The sequence below is a fragment of the Pavona decussata genome, unplaced genomic scaffold (genome assembly GCF_977016875.1).
Source record: "Pavona decussata unplaced genomic scaffold, jaPavDecu1.1 SCAFFOLD_48, whole genome shotgun sequence".
NCBI lineage: Eukaryota > Metazoa > Cnidaria > Anthozoa > Scleractinia > Agariciidae > Pavona > Pavona decussata.
The window spans coordinates 5,387,143-5,406,616 of record NW_028145470.1 but is presented as its reverse complement, the minus strand read 5'-3'; the positions used below and the strand labels follow the sequence as shown (position 1 = coordinate 5,406,616).

The window sequence follows — 19,474 nt, the reverse complement described above, 5'->3', positions numbered from 1 at the left end:
CATTCTTTTCCACTCCCCACCAACGAAGCACTGCAGTTTCTTTAAAAAACTAACCCCCTTATCCATGCATTTAATAATAGCACTGTTTTTTCCTTGTTGGAATGCAGACATTTTTGAAGGTTTTCAAGAGACATCAGAAAGACAATGAAGTTCTCTTGAAAAGATACACAAAGGAACGAACAGCCATGCAGAGAGATCACACTGGACAACTGGAAAAGCTTATTACAAACTATGAAAAGATGAAAATCACTGCTGTGAGGACATTTGAGAGAGCAGTGAAAAGATGTGGGTAAGTGGCATTAGAAGCACTGTAAGTTCTAATTGACTGTTTTCAACTACTTGGTAAGAAAGATGTTATATTTGACATGTTATGAGCTGGGGCACTGCAAATAATCTGAGTTCCTAATGGGTTTGAATCTGTGATCATCCATAAACAAAGGTTGGATGCTCAAACTACTGAGTGAAAGGAAAACTTGAGATAAGCTAGCTAGGTTTGTCCATTTGTTAGGTTTAGCAGTGTTGAAAGCATCCTGTGTGTTGATAAAGAAAGAAAGATCGTGTAAATTCCATGTAGATTTTAAGGTGCACTTGAAATTGACAGCTAAGGAGGAGATAATTAAAAATCATATTTGGATGTCAGTAAGCAATGGTAAATGAAAGGGAGGGGGTTAAGGGGCAACCCAGATTTTAAGGTGCACTTGAAATTGACAGCTAAGGAGGAGATAATTAAAAATCATATTTGGATATCAGTAAGCAATGGTAAATGAAAGGGAGGGGGTTAAGGGGCAACCCAGGTCCCACTTGTTAGTTGAAGGAAAATAAGGCCCAAAGAAATGTTGAAATGTTTCATATATGTTGATCACTTTCAATCAGACCTTTACCATTTTACTTCATATTACCCCTTTCTTGTAAGCACATTTTGACTCCACTTGCATGGTGACATCTCTTTATGATCTTTGCAGATAAGAGAGAAAAAGACAAATTGCAGCAACACACAAAAACAAAACAGACAAACAACAACAACAACAAACAAAGCAGAAAGCCATCAATTTGCCATCAGTGATTAATGCACAGAAATGCAAAAAGGGTGATTGCTTATCAGTTGTTCTTTTTTTAAACTGTTGTTCATGTGTCACTGATTATGTTCAACAGAACAAATTGTTCAAGGTTATCAGGTTAGTGAATGGCAAGTTCTGAGTGTCAACGTTCCAATGATAAACTAAAAGTATTTAAAAGTTACAAGTATGGTGTATATGATGTAATGTACATTTGTTGCAGGGAGGATAGATCGGAAGAACTGCGTAAAGTCCATGAATCCAAGATGGTCTATCTCAACAAGACACAAACAGACAAGGTATAGTACAGCACCTTTGTGAACCAATAAGCCCTTTGGGTCAGTCCTGAGCTCTTGTTATTAGTTCTTTGAAATGTGAAAGGTGAAGTCAGGTACTGAAGCAATCCCAATAACCCTGGTCTATTATTATGTTAATGGACTCGAAGGATGGCAGCCATGTGGTTTAGATAGAAAAGACAAAACAACTAGAGGCTGGCTTGTTCAAAAGAGCTTATAAAATGTTAACCCAGTATTAACTGCTAAATAAGATGTATCAGGCTTTCTCTTGTTGCAAAGCATTTCCAATGCTAATTCTTAATAATATATTACAGTTTGAAAACAGCCAAAGACAAATTGTAGGATAAAAATAATTTAATGGAGCCCACATTACTAAGCTGTATCTAGAGTGGTTTTTATTTGAATGTCGTAAAACCAAACCCAAACTAATCACTCTAACCAATCGCAACAGACATAAACAAGACAATGAAAAAACTGGTGTAATTGTCTTTCCATGCAGAAAGACAGTAATTAAGTCAGGATCAAAGAATTAATTTCTACAGTTTAGTAGTTGGTGAATCTGCATGGCTATTTAAAAACAGCCATTAGCTTATTAGATAAAATAAATTTATCTTCAGGCAAAGGAAAAACTATCATTACAAACCGAAGAATGGACAAACATGATAAACAGACAAGTTGAAGAAGAGATCGGTGTCTTTGAAGAACAAGGTGAACTGGTAAGTGCATAAATGTTGAGTGAAGTTTTTAGTAATTTCATAAATGAATGTTTCTAGCAATTTTAAAAAATCTCAGAACAAATAGATCAGTCAGGTATTGTTTTGGCAGGGCCAAGTGAGTATCCAAAGTGAAAAAGAAAAGAGATAAAAAAAAAATGCTATCACTAAAGCTGGCTACTTTGTCATTGCAACAGCTGATGTGCGACAAAGGGAAATGAGAATGAAACTCAAACAAATTTAAATCACGGACCAAGTTAAGTTAAATTGACTTCCCTGGAACATGCAGCATGTGTACTTATAGGGGTATAGAATGGTCCTTGAGAAAAGATAGGTCTCAGCAAATTTTTGGTAAGTCTCGAAATCTTGGCATCTCAAACTGTAGTCTCGATGTCATGAGTTCGTAAAATATAAAGCGGGTCTCAGAATCTCGTATATTTTTTTTTGAAATTTGAGTGTCTGAGTCTTGCTCACAAGCCAAGCTCGGATCTCTAGAGTTTTGAATTGCAGTGTCTGGGGCTTGGATTTGAGAAAAGTGTTCAAGTCTCGGTCTTGGATTTTTAATGAGGGTCTAGTCGAGTCTCGGATTTTACCATTTTATATCCCTACATACACCTGGGTGTCAACACAGGCACTAGTAGACCATTGTTGCCTCATGTTTCCAGCAGAAGCTGGAGTTGAGTGATAGCTGTTCAGGCTTTCTATGGCAGAAGTGTGACTTAAGTTTTGCCTTACTTGTTTAAATTCGTATTTATCTACTACGCAATGGAAACGGTATAGATCCTATGCAAAAATGGCTGACATTTTAAAATTCTTTTGTCTGCATTCAAATTAGCCTCACTAGCCTCGTTCACAGTGAAATATTCTTTTGATTTTTTAACTCAAGAACGAGGTTTGCGAGGCCAATTTGAATGCAAACAAAAGAATATTAAAATGTCAGCCATTTTTGTATAGGTTCTATGCATGAACAAAATATCTCTGTTCCCCAACCCCCACCCCCTTGTAATGTTGAGCATGTGTAGGAAAAAGGCCTTGTGGACTTCAACATTGTCGTTTTTTTGGTCAGAGGGGTGGGAGGGGGTGAGTAAGATGTGTTTTAAAGGGATAACATAGCTCCTTTGGTCAGTCACACCAAATTATCAGTTAAATCACACAGCACTTTGTAACATTAATGTTCCAAGCCCTAATTTGCCACCACTGAATGTAAGATCACAGACCTCAAAAATTACTTCCATTTTATAGCAACTGCAAACTTTGAAGAAAGTGATGGACAATGCTCATGATGCTCAAATCAAAGAAGTTACATCAAGACATGAAAAGTAAGTTTGATGAAAGTGCAAAACTTGTACTTGTTTGAGGGCACAATTGATACAAAAAGGAAGCTTTTTTTTTTTTTTTGAGGTGCATTTTTCGCCAGTTATTTAGCGTGACTTTTCCACTCATATGATATGAGCTGATAGCATACTGGTGTATTAGTGAGAAGCCAATCATAGTGGAATCTGAAAAGTCCGGCATAGGAACTCTCTTTAATGCCATCAGCATTAAACTGAAGAAGGCTGAAGTACATTGCTAAAATTCGTTTTCGACACAAAAAGAGGCAGTAGTGTAAAGAAAACGTTCTGCAATACTGCTGGTTGACAGTGTTAATTGCTGAATACAGCTTCAAAGTATTTTAATGTATATACACAGTGTTTGAATTATACCCTATTAAATTTTGCCCAATAGAGACCACCAAGGGAAGCAGGGATGGCGCGTGGTGAGAGCATTTGCCTCCCACCAATGTGGCCAGGATTTGATCCAGGACTCGACATCATATGTGGGATGTGGGGTGTCCGTTGAGTTTGTTGTTGGTTCTCGTCCTTGCTTTGGGAGGTTTTTCTCTGGGTATTTCGGTTTTCCCATCTCCTCAAAAACCAACATTTCTAAATAATTAGATCTGGGGAGTGCCCCCAATTAGTGCTCTGCTAAATAAAGTGATTATTATCATTATTTTTAATAATAATTTTATGTAATTTGTCCTTGCAACATCATTTAACTTGACGAAGCATACTGGTCTGGTGATTAAAATAAGATAAATGATCACCAAATATAAAATGCCTTGATGTGGAGACAAATTCCCCCAAACAGCACCATAAGAAATATATGGAGAGAATTTGGAAGATTGTAGTATTATGTGTTAATACTGAGGTTTAAAGGTTGTACAACAGCCAGTATTTAATTGTATTGTACATTGTTTTTGTGTGTGTTCATTAAAAGGGAGAACATTGAACTGACAAAGAAACAGACAAAGCAGTCCATGGAGTCTGCTAAAGCAATACTTCTTGATAAAACAATTCAGTCAAAGGAGGAGAGAGACAGGTATAGTAATTAAGATTAATAAATAATTAAAATGAAGTAATAATATTGAAGGGCTCGGTGCAAAACTCTCCTATAGTACATGTAAGTGCATTAGATATTAAGCTTTGTCTTGTTTTAGCTATAATTTACTAGCCTTTTTTTTTTTTTTTTTTTGCATGTGGCCTTTAATTCCTTCAGAAACGTTGCCCCAATGTTTTATCCATGGTTTTATGCTTCATTTGCAATAAAATCTTATAGTTGTGGTGAAGATTTCCATTTTTATCACAAAACGAAGTGCAAAGCAGCGGATAAAACGTTGAAGCAATGTTTCCTGAAGGCAAGCAATCTGAAATGCAGTCTATAGGTCAGTTATACACCAAGTCACTCAATATTACAATTTACTATTCATTGAAGACAAAAGATGCCCAATATTTGAGTTTAATTAGGTGTCAAAACTCCGGTTTTAGCTCCTTTGTAAAAACTGTTGGTGCTTAAAACATTGTTGCTGTATTTACTTGAACAAGTGCATTTTCTGTTCTGTACTGTTGAAAGGTCAAATAAAATCAATGAAAGGTAAATAAATATTTCTATGCTGTAGGAATGGGAATGTTTACCACACTTACCAAAGTGAGTGGTATGGGGCATATATGGTCCAGCTATGGAGCTGATAAAAAAATTATGGGATGAGGTATGGTCCATATATGGGTTTTGCATGGCTTTGCTGTGAAACATCACACCCATATCATTACATTTACACATTTCAAGAATATAAGTATCTGTACGAGTACTGTAGATAATACCTTTATATAGTTATTGATTGTGTATTTAATGGTCCTTCAAAGCATCTCAGTTTGTAATGTGCAGTTCAAGAAAATATCCATACTCCCCCCACAGGAGGTATTTTGTTTTGCACCCTTCCTCTCCCTACGAAATTCCAGTTTAGCTAATTCACACTTGTTTCTAAAATTTTGACTTTTAAGACCCCCTTTTCCGCTAAGAATTTCTGATGATCTTCCATGGGGTGGGTATGGATTTTTTTCTGGACCTGCACAATAAATTCCCTTTGCATTTATTTGAATGAACTCTCTAAATTGCCTTCTCATTCTGAATGTGAAAATTATGTGAATGTGTTCCATTATTAATCCTGGCTTAAAGCTGTGTCCCACTTAGCTACTTAATAAAAACAAAATTTCTGTGTTAATTTGCAGTAGGCAGAGAGAACTTGATAAACAGAATCTGAAACAGTTTGTTGAAGAGAAGCAGAGGGTGAGACTATTTCTTTTTTCCACTTCTCTTTGCTTTTGTCAAATTATGTTATTCTAGAAGGCATTCCTGTGAGTTTAATGGAAGAGGCTGAAATGGTTGAAGTACACCTGTGTAATGGTTAAGTACATACAGCTGAATTTGATACCAGTATTTTAATTTAAAAATAGAATTGAATTGAATTGAAACTGCCTTTTTTCAAGTTAGAGATTAGTAAGGGTTAACCAAGGATTGAGGTTTTTTAAAGTTTTTCTTAATTTTGTATTATTGAAGAAAGTAAGCAGCAAATTCATATCAAGTAGCTGATGATTACGTTTGCTTGCATTTATAATACTGACAAGAAAACCATGAGGTTAATGTTTTTTTGTTATTTAGTGTCGTTGTTGTTGAGATATAAAGCTTACTGTACACATTGTTCATCAGGATTTTCGGTCAGTTCATTATAAGGTTTAATGTTGAAAGCCTTCGTCACTTTTTAAAACATGAGGGACCTAAAAACCTTGTGCTTTTTTCTATGGCACACCGCACATGCGCGCACCACCACACAGGAACAACACCAAAGTCCACAATCTTCTGAACACACATTACTGTCTTTAGTTGTCAACCAGGCAGGAGAGAGAACTTGAAGAACTCAAGAATCAACACAAAGAGGAGAAAAAGAACTTAGAAGTGGAATTCCAGAAGGTGAAATTTTGTGTTCAAATTCCTCTACATAATTTCTGGTAGAGTGCAGATTAGGTTGTCACTTATGGGAGGTGGACATTAAGATGGTGTTTGACTGAGAACTGATTCGTGTGGAATATGTGGTTCCAGAAAATACCTATTAACCACTGATAAAAGGTCATTTGTTTACTTCAGAAGAAGGGAGGTCTCAAAAGCTAACGTTTTTCAAGGAAAGTATGAAACTATATTGGAATTCCCAGAGGGGTGTGGTGGGTTGGTGGTGGGGAAGAAATAGGTGGTTCAAAATCAAACAAACCCTTCTGTGCAAATTTCACTACTCAGGGTAGTGAAGTGGCTATTTAAATCCTTAAAATGCATTAAAACATACCAAAGCTGGGGTTCTGAAGGCCCCGATTTAGACAGTGCTTAGAACTGTCAAATGCAATTTCTGTAGCATGCACTACTTGCATAATTTATGCAAAAAATCATACACAACTGTCCTCATTCAACATTGGCTACAGTAACACCTATAACTGCCATAGGATTTTAAAACAGGTTTCAAAACCGTGTTGTGCACAACAAGTTGTAGGTTGTAATTTGCATGAAACAATTAATTTGCATTGTAAGCTTGTCATCAACATGTTTCATGTAGCAAAGCTGTACCATCTAAATCGGCCTTTAGACAACTAATGCTAAACCACTTTGAATGCCTGAGTAAGTACATATTTGTAATGAAATAAAACTTGATGAAAGAAAATGTGATAATAGGTGTTTTTGCAAAAACGGTATCATAAAATCAGATTTAAGTGTAGTCTATATGGTTCATGATTTACAGTGCAACAAACTCAACCAGGGCCACCCAACATTGGTCAGCCAATCACAGGTCATGTTTACAACAAAAGAGTCTGGCTTTAGTAGTGTGTAAACCAGATATCAAAACCAAGAAAGGTTATTTAAATTTTAAAGTGTCTGGTTTTTTTTTTTTTGTTTTTTTTTTGTTTTTTTGCGGTAGCCCCGATTGAGTTCGTTACACTGTGATAGTGTAGTAACTTTACCTTTTACCATACAAGAGTAGCTAACAAGCAGTTACTCCCTGTTAGGTTATTTCAGAAAACATGGATGAAATCAAGACAAATGGTGAGAAGTGCAGGAAAGCTATTCACACTGCCTTTCAAACTGTTTTGCCGACCCACTAATGGAAATTTTTACATGTGTATCAGTGCTGTATACTGCTGTCAGTACTGAAATAACTTCATAGAAAAAGAAAAAAAAAGGTGCCTTCTCATGCCTAACTAAATTTGGAAACCTTTTGGCAAACTCCAAAAGATGGCAAATCCATCTCCGATTTGACACCTTAAATCCCAACAATTTTGACAATCACAAGTCATATTTATGAATGCTAAAAATACAGTTGTTGAAACAGTTGGCCAGAAAAAAGCCTTTTTTTTTTCTTAGTTTGTCAACTTTAACTTGTGTTTGCAAACTTTAGTTTGTATTGAGGGGGTACCTTTTTCTCATGTGCTTATGCAGGCAGGTAGGTCAGCATTTTGCTTTAGAAATGTTTAGAACAGTTCTTTGACTGTCATCAAAAAGTGATGTGTTTAGTCAAGCCAAAACACTATTTATTAACTATGAAAATATATGAAGTACTGTATTTTATTGGTTTTTAGCCAGCAAGCCTTGAACACTTTTACTAGGTCATGTTACAGGTTTGAATGATAGCCAGTGATGTGATATGAAGCAGTCAGTGAGACAGGTATTTCTGTAATGGTAATCTGTTTTGCAAGGGGTTTTCAATAAGAGTAAATGAAATTTGCTACAATCTTGGACAAAACTAGTAGAGAAAAAATATGTGAATTGTGCACATAGATTTAAATCTCCGTTAAAGAAAACATCACCAGGGGAGTATAGTAAACATTCTCTCCCCCTCCCTATCAGTCAATGTCAAGGTTGGCTGATTAAGGTCGGCCTTTTTTCAGTAGCGGACCAACACTGATTTAAAGAGAAAAGGGATGGGGGGGGGGGGGGGGGGTCTGAGGTCTGAGTTATTGATGTATGAATGTAGCTGTGGAATTTGCAGGTCGACAAAAAATTTCTGTACAGTTTTGTCTAAGATTGTGAATCCTTCAAGGAATTTGCTTGTGTTTCCTGCTGACCTTCTTTGAAGTTTATATCATTTGAGTAAGAATTACACTGCACCTTTCACTCTATTGACAATTTCTGGTATCCACTCTAAATTTTATTGAAGACCCTGTAGATATATAATTATGCATCATTAGAAGTGAGTCAGCACTATAAACCCCTGAAACCCTGATGTCTTATTCTAAAAGATTAAAGAAAAAAATGTATAATAAATATATTCTATTATTAATTATTGAAAAGAAAATACTATGAGAGATACACAACTCTATTTTTTGTAGTCTTAGGAGCAGTACATGTAAATAACTTCTGAAAAAAAGTATACTAAAGTATGTGGCAGGTGTTTCTGTTTTGGTGATCTTTATGCCCCTTCCTGTAGTTATTGCTAGGTGCTTGTCTGTAGTCTGTGTATTTTGAATCTAGAACCTTTTGGATCAAAATGCCACATGACATTGTCACCATTGCAAGGATTGGTTGGGGTGGGGGGTGGGGGGTTGCCCTGCAGTGACCAAATAAAGCACAGTCAAAATAGGGTTAAAACAGAGAAGAGTAAATTTATGACAAAGCCATTTTTGAGGCCACTGACACTAAAAGAAGATGGGTCATAGTTTACCTTATTAAATGCACTTGTTTCCAGCTAGTGAGGTCAGTACTCTCAAGAGGATCTGTTCCAAGAACTCTGGGAGAAGTTGCTCTCACGGCTCACAAAAGGTTCCTTTGGGTGAATTACTCATTCATATTCTTCTTTAGAACGTTAAATGTTCTAATTTTTTTGATCTAGTAGACCAAATTGCTTCCATTTCCCAGAGAAATAGTTTCATCTGACAGATAGACTTAATATTTTCCCCAAAATAAAGGCACCAAGTTTTGTGCTGCCAATGAAATGCATGCATATTTATGCATCGTAGAATGCATCATGGTCTCATGCCAAAAGCATGCCTATGTCCAAAGAACGCTACATACTTGTTTTTAACTCTTCTCAATGAGTGTTTGATACATGGTTAAACAGACTCATGTTTATTACAGTATGAGAAATAGTATCATCCACACTAAGAGAGGGGCTTTATAAAATATTGTCTTATGAATCATAAGAGTCTGTAAATAGTAGGATATGTGATGCAGTCCATTAATATTGTGGCTAAGCAGATGTACATATTTGTTTACTAAAGAAATCACCATAATTAATTAATCTTAGAACATATTGTTGAACTTGGTTGTATTTAACAAATAAGATGGTGATGAAAATGAATGATCTTAAAGGCAAAAGCAGCTGGTGATCTCTGAATAACAATGATCAATTTAATAGCTTTCTTCTTTGCTACTTTTTTGAGATAGTTAAATGTTGTTTATAAGCAGTAGTTTTGCTCAAAATCATATATATCTGGAAAAAATGTATTTACTCAGTTGCGGTTAATACCTTTGGTCAATAATATTATTTGAAAATGCTTTTGCTGCTTTTTCTGGTCAAGTCTATGTTAAAATTGTGACTCTCTGTTCACTTACAAAATGTCCCTTAAATACCAAGAGGAACAATGTTAAATGGATCCTTGAGGGGAGAGTAAACACACATTATGAAAGAGCAGAACTTGAAAAAATATGACCTTATAATGTTTCCAAGGTACAATCCATTTCCATCTCAGCCAGAGGCACTAAATATAGTTCCAGTGTAATAGAATTATGTAAGTATAAAATGTAACAAAGCTGGACTTACTATGATTGTTATGTTTTGATTCATGCAAAAATATCCTTTACCCATTCAAAATGATAATTGAAACACAGTGGTGTCCTAAGTAACCATCATTTAGGTTGTTACACATCGCTTCTCTCGCTAAACATTGTGCGATAACCCAATTAAAGGCTGCGTAGGAGGCTGCTTTAAATAAGGCTGACAAAAATTAAGTTAGATACTTTATATTTGTAGACGACAAGAAAACAAAGTAAATATTTATATTTCTTTCATGCTTATTCTTGAAATTGGAAGTGTAGAAAACAAAAAGTATCAGCCAAGGAATAGAGGTTTTAAAAGTTTTCACAGAAATGACACAGATCTTGAGTGTAAAGGTTATTGTAGTTTAAAAAAATGATTGCTTGGAATTAAAGGTCTTGCATCGGCAACTTGGTAAGTCTTGGGTTAGACTGCTCCCCTAAAATAAATAGCCTATCGTATCTTCTTGATATTCTATTACAATAGGACAATGTTTCAGTGACAGAACCTTAATGCAAAATATAGTCAAATAATTACCTTATTTTCTTAACTTTTCTGTTTGTGACTTGAAAAAAATTGCAGCACATGAAAGAACTACCCTGTAGCTTTCATTTGAGTGGTCATGCAGCGCACTTTAGATTTAATCTACAGACTCAAAAGCAGACTGAATCACTTTGTATAGCATAATAAAAACTGCACTGCTCTTAAGCTGTCATTTTGAGTATCGCGTAATAAACAGCACTAAAGGACTACTCCATAGCATTTCTCTAACTTGTCATTAGTTCCCTCAGACTCAAAATTGGAACTAACTTTATTCACAACACACTATCATGTGAAAATCAGGAAAGTATTACTTTTAGGACTACCACTTTACAACCACCTTACACAGCATAATATAACTACCGCATTAGAATGCTGCTTATTAAATAATTAAGTTTCATTTGAATGGTCACATTTAAAGATTTCATTCATGCATTATGTTGGGGCACATTTTTGCCCTAAGGTTGATATCTCAGAGGGAATTAGGTTAAGCTACTAACTTATAAAAATAAGTGCCCTTTAGAGGTAAGGAAACTTTGGCCCTACTGTACAATATTTTCAATGGTGTGAAAATGTACTTTATACTGAAGCCAAGAAAAGACCACCCTGTTTAGTTCTAAACATTTGAAATTAAGTTCTTAAAGAATATTGATACTTTCCTTGCATATTTTGTTAATTATATTGCTATCATCATTGGCATACTTGTTTGCCAATTAACATTCTCTTCTATAAATATTATTGATGTTGAAAATTATATAGAGAATTATAAACTCATTAAAGATTATTAATAGTTATATTATTGATTAACAACTAGATAATTATTGATATTGAGGAAATTTACTTGTAAATAAAAGTTTCTTTGTTGGCTACTTTATGTCTGGAACATGATGTTTTTATAGTGTGAAAGTTAAGGCCACGTCTCTGTTAATTTAACCCTTTAACTCCTAATTTATAACGAACAAATTCCCTTATCTTGTCTCATACTTTTCTTATAAAAGTACTGGGGAGAAGTTATTAAAATATCAAGAAAGTTCACCTTGGGTGATCATATCCTTAATTCTCCACACCTCAGGGGTTGACTAAGCATTGATATTACAAGGAAAAATTTTATGCTCATCAATACTAGGACTTAATGGGTTAAGCTCCCCTTACCCCCACAAAACAGCGAGAGTTAAAGTATGAAACCCCATGAATCAATCAATCAATCAAAACCTTTATTTAGACACGATAAGGATTAAAGCTAGGAAGCTTGTGGGGTCGTGTATGAACAAAACTAGCTGGTTTAAAAAAAAGATGCAATTACACAAAATGTTTCGACTAAGATAAGTTAAAAGCGTTAAAGATCTAGACTAAAACATTGCTATTAAAGTATGCCTGTCACTGACTGAAAAAGTACATCTGTCAAGATTTGCCTTTTTAACCAATCAGAGGAATGATTTGGTTTCTCAGCCAATCAGAGGTGATTTGCCTTAATTCTCAGTTGATTTTAAAGGAGATATGCCTTCAGCCAATCAGAGAGGTGATCTGTCTTTCAACCATTTAGAGAGGAGATGCATATTTTCATTTTCATGCTTTTATTTTCAATTTGAATTATATCTACATCCTAATGGTGAAGTCCACTTTTGAAACTCTTTGAGAGATTGATCAACTGTTTATAAACAGTTCATACATAACAGTTCATTATAAACAGTTCATACTTCCTTCATGTCCTCTTTGTAAACTACTCCGATTTGTCGACGAATCTCATCCATCCAGCGACAGATTTTTTCTGTTGTCTTCCATGGCATTGTGGAATTCTGTATTTCGCCTGACAGCAAGCTGTTTCTGACTGCTTGAATTTCATATCTGATGCCAGAGCAAAAAGAGAGAATCGGTGATAAAAGATAAAACAATGCTGTTGAAATAATGCAAGATGTAAACTTGGGATGTGAATGCAAATTCAGTATGTCCTTTCAAAGTCCAAACAGAAAGGGAGGGAGAGAGGTTGATTGCAGTGTAAAAAATGTCTATAGTAGGTTCTCTCTCCGCCTGTTTCTACCATTGGGAAAAGTAGGATGTTGATCACTGTTCCATAGAGATGTAGGGACGTGGTCAAGTCCTTCACACATTCATTTGGAAGCTTCAACCTTGAGGTTTGTAGCTGTTGGAAATGTTGTGGTTCAAATAATTTTATTCTTGGTTTAAAGTTTATTTTCCATTGTTCTTGGCTATGGTAATGTACAGAGTTTGAAACAATGGAAAATAACATTTAAACTAAGGATAAAATTGAATCCCAACAGAAACATGGTTTGTCCCCCCTGTCATGTCCTTGGGTGAGACACATTTTTCTCCCCAGGCAGAAGGTAGAAATCCTACACAGCTTCCTGTATACACTTTCTGTTTTATTACCACTCTTTAGTTAAGAAGATACCTCATTCCAGTAGAATTTCTAAAGTTCATTGGCATGGAAGGTTCTGGCAGAGGGTAATCCTTTTTTCCAGCTGATGAGGTGAAACTTGTAGCACAGTGGAAAGGTCTGTGAATAGTTAGAGACCCTTGTGACCCTGAAAATGTGGCTTCATCAGGTAGATCAGCAGCTGAAGGTGATAAACAGAACAATCTTGGATAAGTACTCCCTACATCTGGGATCAGTCATTGCTTAAATGGTCACTGATGGTTTTAACCAGTTGCAGCAGGTGGTTACAAGTGCCTTACCCTGCATGGTGGTATAATCTGAGATTGGGTCCAAAGGTGATGTGGCTAAAAATTCAATCCACTGCCAAAATAGGCAGATTGTTTTTTGGTGATGTGCATACATTAGCACATGGTCTATTACTGACACCACATAGAGAAGTAACATAACATAACATAACATAACATTTTATTCAGGAGGCTTTAACACAAATACAAAAACATCCTGAACAGGGAAATCATGAGGTTAACCCTGTACAAAAACAATTTCCCTAACTAAAAACTTGCAAAAATATTTTAAATTTCTAGAGGCCATTTCTTTGCGGGTTTCGTCGTACAAAGCCAAAAGAAACACTACAATCTATGTTTTCGTGTTTCACCGTACAGATATTGTGGTTTCGGAGCGACAGGGATAAGAAACACAAGCAAATTAGAGGGATACTTGGTAGAGCAGCTCTTACACGTCCGACCGCCATGACGAGCACGTGCTTGGTATACGGTATTCAGTGCACCTGATCACACTCCTCAGCCATAAATACAATGCTGTGCCATTGTGTTAATAGCAAGTTAATTATTGGATTCAACTACTTGATATACAAACCAAAACAAACCAATAATTATTGGATATAACTACACGATACAATGCAATAATTTATTATTGCATACAACTATTGATATACAATCCAATAATAATTATTGGATACAACTACTTGATATCCAATTCAATAATTATTGGATACAACTACACGATATACAAGTCAATAATTATTGCATACAACTACTTGATATACAATTCAATAATTATCATCAGATACAACTACACGATATACAATCCAATAGCTATTGGATACAACTACACAATATGCAATCCAATAATTATTGGATATAACTACACGATATACAATGCAATGATTATTGCATACAACTACTTGATATACAAACCAATAATTATTGGATACAACTACATGATATACAATCCAAATGATAATAATTATTATTGGATACAGCTATTTGATATACAAACCAATAATTTTTGGATACAACTACTTGATATACAATCCCATAATTATTGTTGGGGGCTTATTTGAACTTTATAATAATAATAATAATAATAATAATAATAATAATAATAATCAACTTTATTTATAGAGGGTAGCACACAACAGTGATCACTGAAAAACTAGAGGCCCTCATAGAAATATATACAGAATAAAAGAAGGCGTGTTAAGAATTAAAATAAAATATTCACAATTATAAGCAATGACAATAAAAACTAAAAATATGAGACACAAATGTTAAAAAGCAAAGCATTGGATCAAGTCTAGCAATTAAGACAAGAAAATTAAAAACTAGATGATAAAATGGTCCAATTCATCATTACTGTCAATAAAATGTTTAAAAATCTATTTTTTGAAGCTTGTGAGGGTTGGCTGTTTGAAGGGCAGCCTTCACTATTATGTATTTGAGTGTATATTTGTTTCAGAACTAACCAACTGGGCTGCAGGAAGTGTATTTGTAATAAGGAATGTGACAGACTCATCACAAAATCTCACATCCCAATTCATGTCCCAAAAGGGGGAGGGGGTATTAAAGGGGTGGGCTCATCATAAAAACTTACTTCCAAATAGGGGGGGGGGGGGGGTGCTATTAAAAAGGTGATGGGGACTAATAGAGAGGGGGGCTCAATGGAGCTGTTACGGTTTTTTATCAAACTCACCCATGCTGATAGTTAAAGAGGCCATTTTATTTCCTTTGTAAAGCATCGTCACTACAGTAGTTGAGTCCACACCAGCAGCTGTTTTCTGTCCAACAGCTGTTATGCTTAAGGGGTCTTCACCACCAAACATCATATCCACAATATGCAAACAATAGATGCCAAGATCCAGAATAGCCCCACCCCCTTGATCTGGGTCTTGCATTCGTACTATATTGTCTACATTTTTGCCAAAGGAGACAAAAGCCATACGAAGCTCACCAAGAGCATTTGAATCTATGAGGTTCTTGATGTCTGCATATAGTGGAAAGAATCTTGTCCATAATGCCTGTGGTAAAGAGAGTCATCATAACAATAGTTAATTTAAAGTTCTGAGATGTTTTGGCAAATGGTTATTATAAGTGGTATAGAATGGGGGGGGGGGGGGCATCTGAGGATGTTTCAAGCTCATCTGTGTGGATTTTTGGTTGGTGTGAAGTCGTTTGGGTGTTAAAATTGTTGGGCTGTGATCACTGGAAGGTTTAAAGTCACAACGCAACAATTAATAATAAAATTGGATGGGTCACAGTCTGTGTGGTGCAGTGGTAAGGCAGGGCGCTCTCATTCCAAAGGTCTTCAGGCCCTTGTTTGCTTATCATCAACATTAACGGTGATGCATTATATACCGCATTTTCTATTCATATATATTCAAATGCGGTTTACATCAGCATGTGTCCATTAGTGACCTCATCCTACCCACCCAACCCATGAAATCATGAAACAGCACAAAGACCAGACCAGCACACCGGGAACTCCATGCCATACTCTTTGCGATTAGTGTCTGGGTTCTTTAACGTCCCAAAGGGTTATGAACATTGAAGTGTTGTGAGACGGGGCCTACGGTTTATCATCCTTATCTAAGAAGACTAGAAAGTCTAACCATTTGCAGATGTCATCAGAAAGGCAGCACTTTCTCCTCAGTTATTTAAAGACCCTGAGAGTTGGTCCGGCCAGGGTTTGAACGCACAGTAGTCCGATGCTCAATCAACTGAGCTAACCAGTCGGCGTTTGCCATTAACATAACATTACCATTATCAGTCAGAGTACAAGGCCATTCTTTTTCATCTGTGTCCTATTTTTCCCTACTGATGTACCCCACAAAGTGACTGATTTGACCCTATTGTCTAACTGACTTCATTTTGCAAGAAAGACAAGAAAACAATTTAGTGGCCGTTATTATTTTCTTGGGCATGCTATGATGTATAAAAATGGCTTAATAATAACTCATGGTCACTAAGTCAATCAAACTCATGAAATATCATTATCCAGTGACCCAGCTTTTATAATAATGCTTTAGAAGGTGGTTCTACATTTTGAGTCTGCAGATGAAATTCATAAGTGTGACAGGGTGTAACCAATCGATGAAAGTTGATGATCGTAAAAGCAATCGATCAGTCGATGCATGTTAGTTACCGGTAATAGTAATATTGGCATCAGTAATCACACAAAAGTCTTCATGAAATATTGATTGCCATCGACTGGGGTTTATAATTTCCCCTGATCAAATAGAATGAATAGATTACAATGTACTTCAATGTCTCACTTAAAAATCAAAGTTATTTCATATGCCATTTGATTATTTTATCTATGCATTGCTATGCAATAGCTGCGTCGTCCTGAGATCCGATGCAACACACATGATAATAATGACGATAACCAATCGATGAAGATTAGTATTGATAATCAATAAAAAATTATCAAAAATTATCAATACTAATACTAATATTGATTTTCATCGACTATCAATTATTGATAATCGATGAAAATTGATAAATATCACAAAAACCTTGAGCATTGATTATCAATATCAATCGATTAATATTTATTATTATTGACATCGATTTTCATTGTTCATTGATTTCAAGGATTGGTTACACCCTGAGTCTGACCATTCAAATGAAAGCTACTGAGCAGTGCTGTACTAGGTGGTTCTAACTTTTGATTCTGTGCATTTCCCAGGGGATGACTCTTAAAGAAAGATGGTAGAGATCAGATGATCATGAGAAATTCTTGAAAAAACTAATAGGTGCCAGAATCTCATTTGCTTGTGCGAACTCATTTTCACCCCCTAGCTATAGGGTACCAAATAAGTTGATGGACAAACAGTTCCTGTAAAATTTCTTGGCTCGATACAAAGTATCACCATAATTTAGATGTTGATCATTTTTTACGTTATTTTTGTACCCTAAGCAGTGTCTTATCCACAATTTTTTACCCCTAAAAGGAACGAGGATCATCCACATCATCATAAAAATTGGTGTAACCCACCCCTTCCTGGTTACTCTGGTTACCCGCATTATGCTCAATGTTTCACATAAAACTATTCTTTTTTCATGATATATATATATTTTTTTTTTTTTTGCTCGATTGTTAAGACGACTCAACTGAGAAGGCAGCTGATAATGTTGTAGAACTGGATCTGTTTTGATATTTTGTAACCAGGCCTGGTCTTAAAATGTGGTACCTGGGCCGGTGTCTTCTTTGGGAATTCTATGGTTTTGGCAAAGTTTTTATAAGACACAAAGAGTCGAAGTAACTTTGCATTATTATTCCAGCATAAATGTGCACAACTCCATTCCTGGACCCAACTCTTACCTCCATGATGAACAAACCTTTGGCCTTGGCAAGTTCAAACACTTCCTTGGTGTCCTTCAGGTTCATTGTCATAGGTTTTTCACAAAGTACATGCTTTCCGTGACTTAGTGCTAGTTTACAAAGAGGAGCGTGTTGGGGATGAATTGGACTCACATAAACTACCTCCACATCAGCGTCACGGGCGAGATCCTCGTAAGAACCGTAAGCTTTCTCAATGCTGTGTCTATCTGCAAACTCGGACGCTCTTTCCAGAGAACGAGCTGATATTGCAACCACTTTATGTTCATTTTCCGGTAATGTTCTCAAGGCGATCATGAAATCGTGCGCAATTTTACTCGCTCCAAATATTCCCCATCGTGTGCAACCTGTAGCCATTTTGGAACCTGTTGAGTATGGGCTGTCGACGGCGTGTATCCGGTATAAACACAGACCGAGTCAAAATGACCGCCGCTGATTGATGCAAGGGTTCCCTGTGTGGTCCCGGGACGAGGTTACGTTTCCAAACTGGTTTCCAACACTGCGTTTCCAAACTAGCCTAACATTCGAGTTAATGGGGTTGGTGTTGAATTTCAAGTACACCTGTTCAAAATTGTTAAAATATTCTAGTTTTACAGTTTTATCATTGTTTCACAATCAAGAGTTTCATACGAAAAACTCGAGAACCACGGGCAACCTCGTTCCCAGGGTCTCTCCTCTTCACGACCGGACAGGAGCGAGAGTGAGGCAAATGAAAGCAACATTATTCATCATTCGAGGCGAAGATTTGTGTAAGGTGTTCCTGGGCGATATCAAGAAAGCTATACAAACTGAACTGAATGAGAAAGACAGAACCAAAGACAATATATCTTTTTATATAACAAAGCTGTTGCTAAACGAAATTTTTTGAAAAGTGATTTTATCTGCCGATTGTATTCCACAAATTCTTCGCCAGTGTTTCGTCACTGCTATTACTACACCCACATTAAGTTCAATATTTGAACGGTAACTATAAAGATAGTGAAATGAAAAATGGTTAGATGAATCAGTTAAAACTTAAACATAGTTATTGTCAGCATCATATTGAAGCCATTTCTAAATGCAATCGGACTTTGACTTTCACAAAGAATAAGAAATTTTTAAGTGCAGTTGTGCCATTGTTCCAACAGACGAATATTTTATTTGCTCAATGACACAGTTTGATTGACGTATTCATTTTTTATTCATTTATTTTATATATTTGTCCCAGGAATATTACATAGAAGTTACGTCGTAAGAGCCTCATTATTTAAACTCTTGAATGAATGAGGGTAATCTTTAATGAGGATGCCAACATCACAAAAGTGGTTTACAGAAGGGTCCTCTACAAAATTACCAAGGACAAATAAAAACCTAGTCATAGAAACAAGAAATGAAAAAATGGTATGGTATGGTATTTTATTTATCCACATTACACGGATGAGTACAGGACTCGTTTAAACGTGAACGTGCCAAATAACTATAAATCCAGTACCTATTAAAAAGTATTAAATAAATCAATAGAAAAAAAAGAAGAAGAATATTCGAAGACCAACAATACTGAAGGGAAAACTAGCTATATAAAATCTCAACTATCTACAGAAGTTACAATTACACTTAACTCTAGTTGTCAAATTTCGTTTTTCAGCATTGACTTAAAAACGTTAAGAGATGAGGCTCTCCAAAAGTTAAAGTCGAACTATTAGTTCGATCCTTTTAAAAAGGATCATAAAATGGCTTTTGACAGTCCC

At 35.8% G+C, this 19,474-nt stretch overlaps 2 protein-coding genes across 3 annotated transcripts in view; one reads left to right on the top strand and one right to left on the bottom strand.

Moving 5' to 3' along the window:
• The window catches only part of LOC146481960 (1-phosphatidylinositol 4,5-bisphosphate phosphodiesterase beta-4-like), a 41,018-nt gene extending 29,433 nt beyond the window's left edge, over window positions 1-11,585 (top strand). The window contains exons 30-37 of one of the 2 annotated variants that reach the window (XM_085108063.1): window positions 108-289; window positions 1,279-1,354; window positions 1,969-2,067; window positions 3,307-3,383; window positions 4,321-4,422; window positions 5,610-5,667; window positions 6,262-6,348; window positions 7,428-11,585. In XM_085108063.1, coding sequence (XP_084964189.1) covers window positions 108-289; window positions 1,279-1,354; window positions 1,969-2,067; window positions 3,307-3,383; window positions 4,321-4,422; window positions 5,610-5,667; window positions 6,262-6,348; window positions 7,428-7,523 — 777 coding nt within the window. In that variant the 3' untranslated portion in view covers window positions 7,524-11,585. Of the gene's footprint in view, window positions 1-107; window positions 294-1,278; window positions 1,355-1,968; window positions 2,068-3,306; window positions 3,384-4,320; window positions 4,423-5,609; window positions 5,668-6,261; window positions 6,349-7,427 lie in introns of those variants that run through there. The other variant, XR_014864379.1, reaches the window with a different exon arrangement.
• On the bottom strand, window positions 10,965-18,395 carry LOC146481959 (trans-1,2-dihydrobenzene-1,2-diol dehydrogenase-like). The gene is made up of 4 exons (XM_085108114.1): window positions 17,730-18,395; window positions 15,099-15,423; window positions 13,122-13,287; window positions 10,965-12,556 (listed from the first exon to the last, which is right to left on the bottom strand). The coding sequence occupies exons 1-4, from the start codon at window positions 18,102-18,104 to the stop codon at window positions 12,403-12,405; spliced, it is 1,020 nt and encodes a 339-aa protein (XP_084964240.1). The 5' UTR covers window positions 18,105-18,395; the 3' UTR covers window positions 10,965-12,402.
• Window positions 18,396-19,474: the final 1,079 nt, after the last annotated feature.